Source organism: Narcine bancroftii, chromosome 1 (genome assembly GCF_036971445.1).
Source record: "Narcine bancroftii isolate sNarBan1 chromosome 1, sNarBan1.hap1, whole genome shotgun sequence".
NCBI lineage: Eukaryota > Metazoa > Chordata > Chondrichthyes > Torpediniformes > Narcinidae > Narcine > Narcine bancroftii.
The window spans coordinates 385,415,857-385,427,856 of NC_091469.1; the positions used below are offsets into that span (position 1 = coordinate 385,415,857).

At 35.9% G+C, this 12,000-nt stretch overlaps 1 protein-coding gene across 8 annotated transcripts in view; it reads left to right on the forward strand.

The window, feature by feature from the left end:
• Positions 1-12,000, forward strand: part of stx17 (syntaxin 17) — a 159,125-nt gene that overhangs the window by 90,426 nt on the left and 56,699 nt on the right. For 5 of the 8 annotated variants that reach the window (XM_069913568.1, XM_069913571.1, XM_069913572.1 and 2 more), the window contains one exon: positions 9,577-9,694. The exons of 2 other annotated variants lie outside the window; for them this stretch is intronic. In XM_069913568.1, coding sequence (XP_069769669.1) covers positions 9,577-9,694 — 118 coding nt within the window. Of the gene's footprint in view, positions 1-9,543; positions 9,695-12,000 lie in introns of all 8 variants that reach the window. One more of the 8 variants, XM_069913575.1, reaches the window with a different exon arrangement.

Genomic DNA, 12,000 nt, shown 5'->3' on the forward strand with positions numbered 1-12,000 from the left:
ATATTGAAAAGGAAAAAATTACTTTAAGGAACCTTCCCATATGATTACCTAGAGAACATTATTTCCCGTGTCCTAAATGTGATATTGAAATATCTCTATGCTGACTTTTATCACTTCTAATAGACATGTATTTTTATAATTCATGGAAAGTCTCAGACTGGTAAAGCACTTCCCTTGAATAGCTTTTCCTACTGTCTCATTTGAATGTCTTAATATTTTGCATGTTCAAGCTGAAAAGATAAATTCATCCCTTATTCTCACTCATTTAATGTTATATGTCTAGATAAGTTTTCCTAGTCTTGTTGTGACATATTCTAGATTTACCACTTCTCATGTTTCAATGAAATTCTCTATCTGTTAAGTAAACCATGGATCCTGAAATATCAGGCTAATTATATAGGCGGCATATGATTGCCAGTTTCTTGGTAACTTTTCATTGTGAAAACTTCCTTCATAAAGTGGTTTTGTAAAGACTTGGGCTCCATGAATGCTAAATATAAAGCTGAGGATCTATCTTGGCCACTTCATGATATCTCTACCTTCACAGAAGCCAGGGTTCAATCAATCAATTCATAAAACATAGCACAAGAACAGGCCCGTTAGCCCAATGTCTGTGCTGAATATGATGAATAAAGCAAACTGAAATGCATGCACCTGATAGTATATTCCATCCCCTTAATATTCATGTGTCTCTTGAGAATCCTCTTAAATGCTACTATTAAATCTCACCCACTTCCTCTGACTCCAAGCATAAATTCCCTTCTTTGTTCTTGTTGTCCTTTTAGTCATCCACTTGTTTTGAATGCGTATTAAACATCATGAGATTCTTTTTAGTCTTGCACAATGAGGACATATTAGGACCCCTTTGGCCCTAATGCCCAGCTTGAGCTCTCTCCTGTAGTCTTTATATTCCTAGAGGGCCCTGTCAGATTGCAGCTTCCTGAACTTTCCTTTTTCCTCTTGACAAAGTTCATGACCTCTCTCCTCATCTAAGGTTCTCTTGCCTTGTCATTCATGTCCTTCCTTCATATTGGAACATGTTGGTACTGCACTCTTATTAATTGGTCCTTAAACAAATCCCACATATCTGATAACAGCTGCTGGCAATTAATTCACCATAGCCCCTTTAAAATACTTTCATAATTTGCCATCCCTCAGTTTAGCATTTTTATTCAATGTCCCAATTTATCCTTATAATAATTTTTAAACTTAAGGAGTAGTGATCACTTTTTTCAAAATTCTGCCCCCACTGAAACAACAACCATGTTGCTTTTGGAACTTTCCATAATCTTGGCTACATATCTGTTCCTCACCTCCCGGTGGCTGTTGGGATAGTGTAGCCCTATCAGAAAGATTATTTCTAATCTCTACTAAAATTACCTCAGTATATAAACCCACCATTAGGTCCTTTCTGAGTGCAGTTGTGATACTCGGATTAGCAATGCAATGGCTCAACCTCTTTTACCACCTTCTCTATCTTGTTCAAAACAACAAATCTCAGGAACATTGATCTACTAGTCAGTCCCCCTTGTAGCCAAATCTCTGTAATGGCCACAGCATGATAATTTTAATTACTGATCCAGGCTTATAAGTTCATTTGCCTTTCTGACAACATGGTGTGCTTACCTTCATTGGTTTCATTACAGAGTTCAAGAGTTAGGAAGTCATGTTGCAGCTTTGTAAACTGTTTAGTCATTGTTGGATCATAATGTGCAATTCTGTTCACTGCATTACATCAAGAATATGGAGCTTTGTCTGATTTATCCAATTTATGTTTTCAATGTGCATTCAACCTGGTCATGCCCTAAGGTGAAATCCTTTTGCGAAGATTTGGGGTATCGCCTGGAACAAATTACCCAAAATTCGATACCCTGACATGCCAGAATTGTTTTTAATGGGGAAATTAGCAGATATAAGACCCTAAAATGAGGCTGTTGAAATAGCAATTGAAATTTGTTAAACTTGCTTTAGTGGTGGCTAGGAAATGGATAACCATTTCTCAGAAATCTGATTCCCAATTGAGTGTGACCTGCTGGAAGTGAGAAATGCATAGTTGTGTTCCCCTCAAGAAGATTACTTACAATCTCAGAAATTGTTACAAGTTGTTAAGAATATGGAACCCGTATTGAAGATTACCCGGGTTAACCTTTGATGATTTCCCCCCCCACCAGTCTCCAATACCACTATCTCCAGTATCCCTAGTGATGTGTATATCAAAACATCTATCCATTTTGATCTAAATTTATTAATTTTGGCAAAAATTCAACTAATTTATTGGCTAACAATTTTGTTACAATTTTATAGTCTGTATTCAATAATGATATAGGTCTATATTTCTTTGGAATTACAATTATTAATTCTGTTTTAAAAGATTCTGAATAATCATGAACCTCTTTCATTTGATCTAATATCTCCATTAATACAGGCATTAATAGCTCATTAAACTCTTTTCTGATGGAAAACCATCTTCACCTGGTGCCTTATTCTGTAATGACATTAGGGACTCATAAACTTCTATTTCTGAATGACAATCTTAACTTATCATCTCCCTTTAACACTAGTAATTTAACTTGTCTCAAATAATCTTTTATTATTATTTTTCATAAATTTTGAATGATAAAATTCTTTAAAATTATCATTTATTTCCTGTTTTATAAGTTATCTGACCTGATTATTTCTTAGTTGCAATTATTTTTCTAGAGATTTGTTCCATTTTTAATTGCCATACTAAAACTTTATGAGCCCTTTCACCCAACTCATAATATTGTTGTCGTGATCTCATAATTTCTTCAACTCTAGCAATTTTCTCTTCTCACCTTCATGTACTTGAATTTCCTTCTCCAATTTCATTATCTCTTTATCTAATTGAATTACTTCTTTCATATATTCTTTTTATTTTTGAAGTATAACTTAATATAAACTTACTCGAACTGTATCTTTATTAGTGTCTAAAAAATTTTTATCTGTTGCCTCATCTAATCACAAAATTCCCTTTTCTTCAACAAAGTTGTATTTAACCTCCATCTGTAACCTACTTTTTGTTCTTCCAATGAAATAGACAAAATTAAAGGTGAATTATCTGAAAAACCCGCGCTTGATATTCCACTCTTTGTACTCTATATTGAAATTTTGTAGAAATTAAAAACATGTCTATCTGTGAATATGATTTAAATCAAAAAGAATGAAAGGAATAATCTCTTTCATTTGGATGGATTTTTCTCCAAATATCCACTAATCTATGTCTTTCATTAAATCTATTACTGGTTTCATTAAAAATAGAAAAGCAGCAGATAATATAGTTAAATTTTTAAGTTTGATAAATACATTACTGTGATAGTACAGATTCTATCACCAATGTGTCTATGTACATATGGTAGTGTAGGAAGCCTGTGATTGGCTGAGAGTGTAGCTACATCTACTGGCAGGTCCTAAAGGATTGCTCCTAGCCAGACCAGGTCATTCTGGACTGGTTGACCTACTTGTGATATGCTCCAGTCTTTTAGTTAATAAAAGCCTTGGTTTGGATCAACAAGTCTTTGGTTCTTTCGACACGCATAACAATTACAAAATAGGAAGATTTTCCATCATAGTGGTAGTATTAGATGCAGAGAAAGCATTTGATCGATTGGAATAGGATTTTTTATTTGAAAAACTTAATGTTTTTGAGATTCCAAATACTTTTATAAATTGGATAAAGGCATTGTATGATCAACCAAAAGCAAAAGTGATCACGAATAAACAAATATCACAACCTTTTTTGTTTAAAAAAAAAGTGGAATTTATTGAATTTTTTAAAAAACAAATTAATCACTTTTTGGAAGAAAATGTTAACTCCATTCAGAGTAAATTTATATTGTGGGATGCTATGAAAGCTTACTTGAGAGGTCAAATAATTAGTTATACCTCTAAGGTTAAAAAGAATTATCTGACTGAGAGCCTTGAATTAGAGAAAGACTGATGAATTAGAAAAGGAATTTCAGAGAGATGTGACAGAAAATCAGAAGATAGAGTTGTCTAGATTGAAATTGAAATACAAATCGTTGCAATCTTATCAATTTGAATGCTTGATTAATAGATCTAAACAACGGTATTATGAATGGGGTGAGAAAGCGCATAAGGTACTTGCATGGCAGTTAAAGAACAGGTATCAAGGGTTATCAATGCAGTTAGACAAAATTCGACTATTACTTACAAACCTTGTGAGATTAATGATGAGTGGATCGATTGAGTCTTTTTTTATTGGTGTTGAAATTACCGGTACTAGGAGAAGAAGACATATTGGAGCTGGAAGCTCCTTTTACTGATTTAGAAATTAAATCGGCTCTGTTGGAAATGCCGAATGGAAAATCACCTGGTGATGACGGATTTTCGGTTGAATTTTATAAGGTATTTTATGATGATTTATCTATAGTGTTTGGAGATGTGTTACAACAGATTAATGAACATTATGATTTACCTGAATCATGCTCTAGTGCCTTAATTACTGTAATTCCTAAGAAGGATAGAGATCCGTTAAAGGTGTCTTCACATAGACCAATTTCTTTGTTGAATGTAGACTATAAAATAATAGCTGAAGTATTAGCGAATTGATTGGCTAAATTTTTACCTAAGTTGAATCATGTTGCTCAAACTGGTTTCATAAAGAATAGGTATGCTTCAGATAATATTCTTCAAGTGATTAGTTTGATTAATAAATATCGACAGTGCCCTGACCATCCGATGGTGATACCTCTTGATGCAGAAAAGGCTTTTGACAGAGTTGAATGGAACTTTATTTAAAGTCTTAGAGAAATTTAAGTTTGGTCCTTCTTTTATTGGTTGGATTAAAGTTTTATTCAATAAACCAATAGCCAGGGTATTGACAAATGGTCAGATATCGGAACCTTTTAAATTAACTCGTTCAACTCAACAAGGTTGTCCTTTGTCTCCAGCTTTGTTTCCATTAGTAATTGAACCTTTAGCACAGTTGATATGACAAAATACACAGATACTAGAGTTTTAGATGAGGAGTATAAAATTAATCTATTTGCTGTTGATGTATTGGTGTATTTAACAAACCCAGCTCAGTCACTTTTACACTTGAAGGAATGTTTAACACAATATGGATCTTTGTCTGGATATAAAGTTAACTGGGAAAAAAGTGAAATTTTACCAATAGGTGAAGGAGATTATTCAGTTTATAAGAATATTACTAATTTGAAGTGGACCTCCTGTTATCAAAGGGGTGAAAAACCAGCTTGGGTTGAAATAGAAATGAATAAAATTGGTGAAACTATTCCAGAGCAAATTTTATATGAATGGTTCAATATAATTTTCTTCATCAATTATATTATACTCCATATAAGTTAAATGGACAACTCCAATTATTCAAATAAGTGTTTTCGATGTATGAAAGAAATAGGGACTTTTTTTGCATTCAGTATGGTCTTGTGAAAAAGTCGTAAGTTTATGGAATGAACTGAGTCTATTATTAGGACAAATTATGAAGATAAAAATACAAAAGGATCCAAGAATATTTTTACTTGGGTATATATGAAAAGGATATTAAATTGAAATTGGATAAATATCAAGAAATTTTTTAAAGTATTGCAATAGCAACTGCAAAGAAATGTATAGCGATATCATGGAAAGATGATGAGGAAGTGCTATTAAGTAGATGGTATAATGAGATGTGAAATTGTATACCTTTGTAAAAAAATTACGTATAGTTTAAGGAATCGAGTTGAAAATTGTTATAGTATTTGGAAACCATATATAGATTTTATGAATAACTTTCCGTCCACCTCTTCTATGTTATCTACTCCTCTTAATTAGAAATTCTAATAATGATCAATGATTGTATATGCTTCTTCTTCTTCTTCTTGGCTTGGCTTCGCGGATGAAGATTTATAGAGGGGGGTAAAAGTCCACGTCAGCTGCAGGCTCGTTTGTGGCTGACAAGTCCGATGCGGGACAGGCAGACACGGTTGCAGCGGTTGCAGGGGAAAATTGGTTGGTTGGGGTTGGGTGTTGGGTTTTTCCTCCTTTGTCTTTTGTCACTAGTATTGTTGTATATAACACAGTAGATGTTTTCTTATTTTCTTTCTTTTTCTTACTTTTGGGAGGGAGGGGGTTGGGGAGAAAAAAATTATAAAAGTACTTTTTTTGTATCATTGGATATAGACATTTGATTAATGTTTATTTTTTGTTTTTTTTTCTTTTGTAATGATACAAATAAATACATTTTTCAAAAAAAAAGTTATCTATCCCTGAAGGGAGGAAGAAAGCTCTGGGTAAATCACATAATGTTTCATCTGGATGTAATTAATGCTTTTGGAAAACAGATGATTTTGTCACATTTTATGGGAAAATTACGTCTTCTTTTTCTTTTCCTTTGGGGAGGGGGTCTTTCTCTTTTCTTCTTTCTACTTTTTTTTTAAGGATTGGCACAGCGTGTAATTTTGTATTTATGAACAACAGTGTAGAATTTGATAATTGTGATAATGTGTTGATTCTTCCTTCTTTGTATATCAACGTAGTTTGGTTTTAATATTTTATTGTATATATCTGTAATTTTTTTAAATTTTGTTTGTTTTGTAACATCATGTTTTAAGATAAAAGGAAAAAAGAATATCAATCCTTTGGTCAAGGGTATAGAAGAGATTTATCAGGATATGAAATGGATTTGAGGCTGTGAGCTGAAAAGAGAGGTTGGATGTACATCTGTTGTTTTGTTTGGAGCGTCAGAGGTTAAGGCTGAGAGAAATTTATAACATTATAAGAGACATAGAGAGGATAGACAGTGAGAATCTTTTCCCCAGTGTACAAATGTTTCATGTAAAAGGATGTGTTTAAGGTGGGAGAGGGAGATTTTTTTAAAACACAGAGTAAGTGGTAGGTGCCTGACACAGACTGCCAGTACTAGTGGTGAAAACATGTACAATGATAGATAGCATTTAGAGCAGAAATCGTCAAACCTTTTAGAAAATCAACCCCTTCATGGAATCTTTCATCCCTCACAAACCCCAAGGCATGGAATTCTTGGGGTGGTGGTGGTGGTGGCACTGGATGGGTGGGGTAGGGGGTGGCAGTGGCACTGGACCGGGGGGTATGGCAGCGCTTGATCGGGGGGGTGTGATGGCGGTGCTGGAGGGGGGACAGCGGCGTTGGACACATACCACTCTGCTCTGTCAGTCCTTCACTCTCTACTTATTAAAAGGCCAAAGCCAAATATGACATGACAGCCACCAAGGCCATTGCTCCCAAGAGGCTGGCCATCCCTGCTTAGGCACTATTTTCTGTAGACATGTCCCTGCTTTTGACCACAAAGGTTCAGTTGACACCCCCCCCCCCACCACCCCCCCCCAACCCCCTGGCATTTGTCAACCCCTTGGATTGTCCCATCAACCCCCAGGGGTCATTTTCGGCCACTTTGGAGACTCCTGGTTTTGAGGCTTCTAGAGAGACATGAATATGCAAGGAATAGAGGGATATGTATCATGTGCGAGTGGCAGAGGTTTTGTTTAATTTGGACAGACCCTAATGGTATACCTGTCAGGATACTGAATATCTACTAGCTAGAGTGTTCATGGACATTTTAAAAATATCGCATTGTTGCAGTTAGAGGTTCCCACCTATTTCTAAATCATATTGGTGCCTAAGAAGAGCAGGGTTAGCTGACTTAATGACTCTTGCCCAATAGCCCTCACATCTACCGTAATGAAATGCTTTTAGATGTTGGTCATGACCAGAACTAACTCATACTTAGACAAATTGCAATGGGTATTTGTGTATCGTCACAATTGTTCCATAGCAGATGAAATCTCACTGGGCTCCACCTACATCAGGCTGCTTTTCATTGATGATAGTTCATTTTTCAACACCATCATCCCCTCAGCACTGGTCAGCAAGCTTCAAATCCTGGGTCTCTGTACCTCCCTCTGCAACTGGATCCTTGACTTCTTCATCAGAAGACCACAGTCAGTGCAGATTGATAACAACATCAGCTCATTGACAATCAAGATAGGCACACCTCAAGGATGCATACTTAGCCCACTGCTCTTCTCTCTCTACATCCATAACTGTGTGGCCAGGAACAATTCAAATGCCATCTACAAATTTGCTGATGACACTATGGTAGTCGGCAAAATCGCATATGGCAGTGAGGAAGCGTCCAGGAGTGAGATAGATCAGCTCATTGAGTGGTGTCACAACAACAATCTTGAACTCAACGTCAGTCAAACTAAGGAATTGATTATGGACTTCAAGAAGAGGAAACCAGGACTACACAAACCAGTCCGCATCAAGGTGTCAGCACTGGAGAGAATAAGAAATTTCGTATTCCTGGATATCAACATGTTTGAAGATCTATTGTGGGTCCATCATGTCAATATAATCATGAAAAAGGCAAGCTAATGGCTATATTTTGTTAGGAGTCTGAGGAGATTTGGAATGCCATCAAAGACTCTTGCAAATTTCCACAGGCGTATGGTGGAGAGCATTCTGACTGGTTGCATCGTCGTCTGGTAAGGAGGTGCCAATGCACAGAACAGGAATAGGCTATTTTAATTAAGATGCAGTGCCTCAAGAAAACAGCTTCTATCATCAAGGACCCTCACCACCCAGGGCATGCCCTTTTCTCACTCCTTCCATCAGGAAGGAGGAACAGGAGCTTGGAGGCACATACTCAACAACATGGCTTCTTCGCCTCTGCCATCAGATTTCTGAACAGACTATGAACCTATGCACACCACCTCCCTTTGCTCTTTTTTGCACTAGTTTTTTTTTAAAAATCTTGTAATTATGGAATTGTAATTTACAGTAGTTTAGCACCTTGTCTGCACAATATTGCTGTTGCAAAGCAACAAATTTCGTGACACACGTTTATGACAGTAAAGCTGATTGAATGTCATGTTCAGCACAATCACTGTGGCCAAAGGGCCTTTTTCTGTATTGTACTCTTCTATATTATAGTAGTCTATACCTGCATGCAGCAGAACTTAGACCTAAACAAACAAAGAAGCAAATTACAGGTTGATAAGTGATGAGCATCTTTCATGCTGCAATAATGTCAGGCAATAACTACCTCCAACAAGAGACTCAAGCCACTTACTTTCAACGACATTGCCATCAATGTATCCCCACAATTGACATCTTGGTGTCACCATTGGCCAGGTGATCAGCCAGGCCAGCCAAATAAATAAGATGACTAAAACAACAATTAGAGTCTACTTGTGGTGAGGGGCTCACCTCCTGATAGTCCATAGTTTTACATCATCTTCAAGTCATAAGTCAGGAATATGATGTAATGCTGATCACTTATCAGAATGGGCCTGAACCTTGGGAAATAAGGTAGGGAAGTGTATAGCAGGGACAAGCCAGGTAACTACAGGCCAGTGAGTCTTGCATCAATGAAAACTATTCAAAGACATTTAAGGAAATGATTTTGCACAGAGAAAGCCAGGGATTGATTGATAGAATGTTTAAATTAATGTGAAATCCTCTCTCATTAATTTGATGGAATTTATTGAAGAGATAACTTAAGTATAATGTTTCCTGATGAAGGTCTGAAATGTCAACTGTCTATTGGTTTCCACGGATGCTGCCTGACCTGCTGAGTTTCTGCAGCCAAACCACACACCAGTCCCAAAACACTCCACCTTTGCATAATGGCTTTTTATTACTAAAACACATTTATGGAACTATATTTCTGAAGGTTTGTGATATTTTATTTCATATTGATGTTTACTTAAACGCCTTGTGACATTTTGAGTACTCTTGAATCATTGTTCATCTAATTTGAAATTTGTTTTTCAAAATTTTTTAATCTCATTAGCTTTTCCAATATGTTTCACCAACTGAACTAAAAGCAAAATCTGAATTGTCAACTGTTTTTCTCTTTCTAAAGTGCCGTCTAACTTTTTGAAAACTTCCTAGATTTTTAATTTTTATTTGTAATATCTGCAGATTTTGCACTTGGAAACTGTCAACTGCTTTAATAGCAGTGGATAGGTGTAATTCAATTGGAGCCCATCCAAGATCTTAGACAAACCATTTGTTTAAATAAAACCAACACCTCCCTCCCCTCTCCTTCAGTGAAGGTAATTAGGTGTTGAGCCATGGATATGGTTGAGTCATGTATGATGTTTAAACATTATTATTGGATTGTTCTTGAATGTGTTTTGAAGTTGATTATAATCCAGTGTGCTCTCTTTTGCAACTGAACTGAACAGTTAATATTTCTCATTGTGTATGTTGGATACTAATTTAATTTTTTTAAGGCAACAATGACAGTTGACAATCAGACAAATGAAATTTGTTGCCTCCAGCCTTAAAGCAGTTAATCTGGTATCTTTTCATCAACTATTAAAGTTAAAATGACCATGTTGTTTCACATCTTATATTTGTTGTAATTCAGCAGACCAAAAGAAAGTTGTACATAACCAGTTGTTCTTGATGGATAATATTCTAAATGTGTTCTACCCCAAAAATTATGAAATGCTAAACAATGTATCCCATCCAAGCAAACAATGTTTCAAGCAAAAATTGCTATACACGAAAGTCTGAGATAGACTAATCAAATGAGGTAAAAGTAAATATAGTATTCACTGGCAGTCATGTTGGCTTCAATAGATGTTGAAGTATTTCTTGAAAGTTAGAAACAGACTTATTTGATTTTATAGTCAAAAAGGGTGACAAAAGACAGGCAGGTCACTTCAGTTTCAGTAGTCCTTTCTTTCCATTTACAGGAATGACATTTATTTTTAGGATACCCATGGAGTAACTACCATATTTAATAAAAGCAGTCAATTCAGAAGAGATTCTGACTGATATGTCTCCTTGCCATCTTTGACAGAATTAATAACTCAAGTCAATTGTGGAACTCTAGGACATGGTGTAAATTCAACAAACTGTTGGTGGAACGGAGTGTGTCAAGCGGCATCTGTGGAGGCAAAATGAAGATCAATGTTTTGGATCAAGAACCTGTATCAGAATGATGATGTGGTGGAAAGATAACCAGTTTTAAAAGTTGAGAGGAGGGATGAGACAGGGACTAGGTGATAGGTGGCACCAGCTAAGGGGGTGGTGGGTTTACTGGACGATGGAGCCAGATGGAGGTGGGGTAAGTTGATGTTCTCAATCACTGGAAATAAATTATTATCAAACTCTCAGTTCTAAAAAGAAGGCCCAATTTTGGGATTCTTTTTTGTGTGCATTTCTTCATTCAGGAGAATATCCCAAAACAGTTTTTGTTTCTCTTCTTGCTGTAGTAGAGAATCCAAATCTGCTTTTAGATGTAATATAAGATTTATTTTTATGGATTACCTATTGCATTTTTGATATTTCATACCTCTTGCTGTATAGCCAAGTAATAAATGCAGTTCTGACCAGTGATGGTGACCATCCTGTGATTGAATAAGTAAAAGAAAATCCCAGGTTTCCCTCATTTTATTTTCATTTTGTCAAGATATGGGCGACACAGATTGTGTAGAGATTAGCACAATGCTATTACAGCATCAGCGATCCAGGTTCAAATCCAGTTCTGTCTGTAAGGAGTTTGTACATTCTCATATCTGTGAGGGATTTCCCTGGGTGCTTTGGTTTCCTCTCACCCTTCAAAACGTACGAGGCTGTAGGTTAATTGAGTGTTTGGGGAGCATGGACTCATGGGCTTGAAGGGCTTGTTAACATGCAGTGCATCTAATTTAAAATTTAATTTAAATTTTATATAAAATTGCACATTTACTGACATTGACCACTTTTCTATCGGTTCTACTTTCATAGATACCCCTTGGAGTTTCTTTTATCGTCAGTAATACTCATTATGCTTGCTGCTTTTGCATATTCACAATTAAGAACAACAGTCCTTTGTTTAAATTGCTGATGGACAGTAGATAGAAACTTGAATCTGAAACGAACCTGCCACTACTCAACACAACATCGCCTCTACTCAAATTGTCCTCAGAAACTATTCTTAATTTCTTTTCCCCATACCCTAATTTTATACAATTCCCTACAATT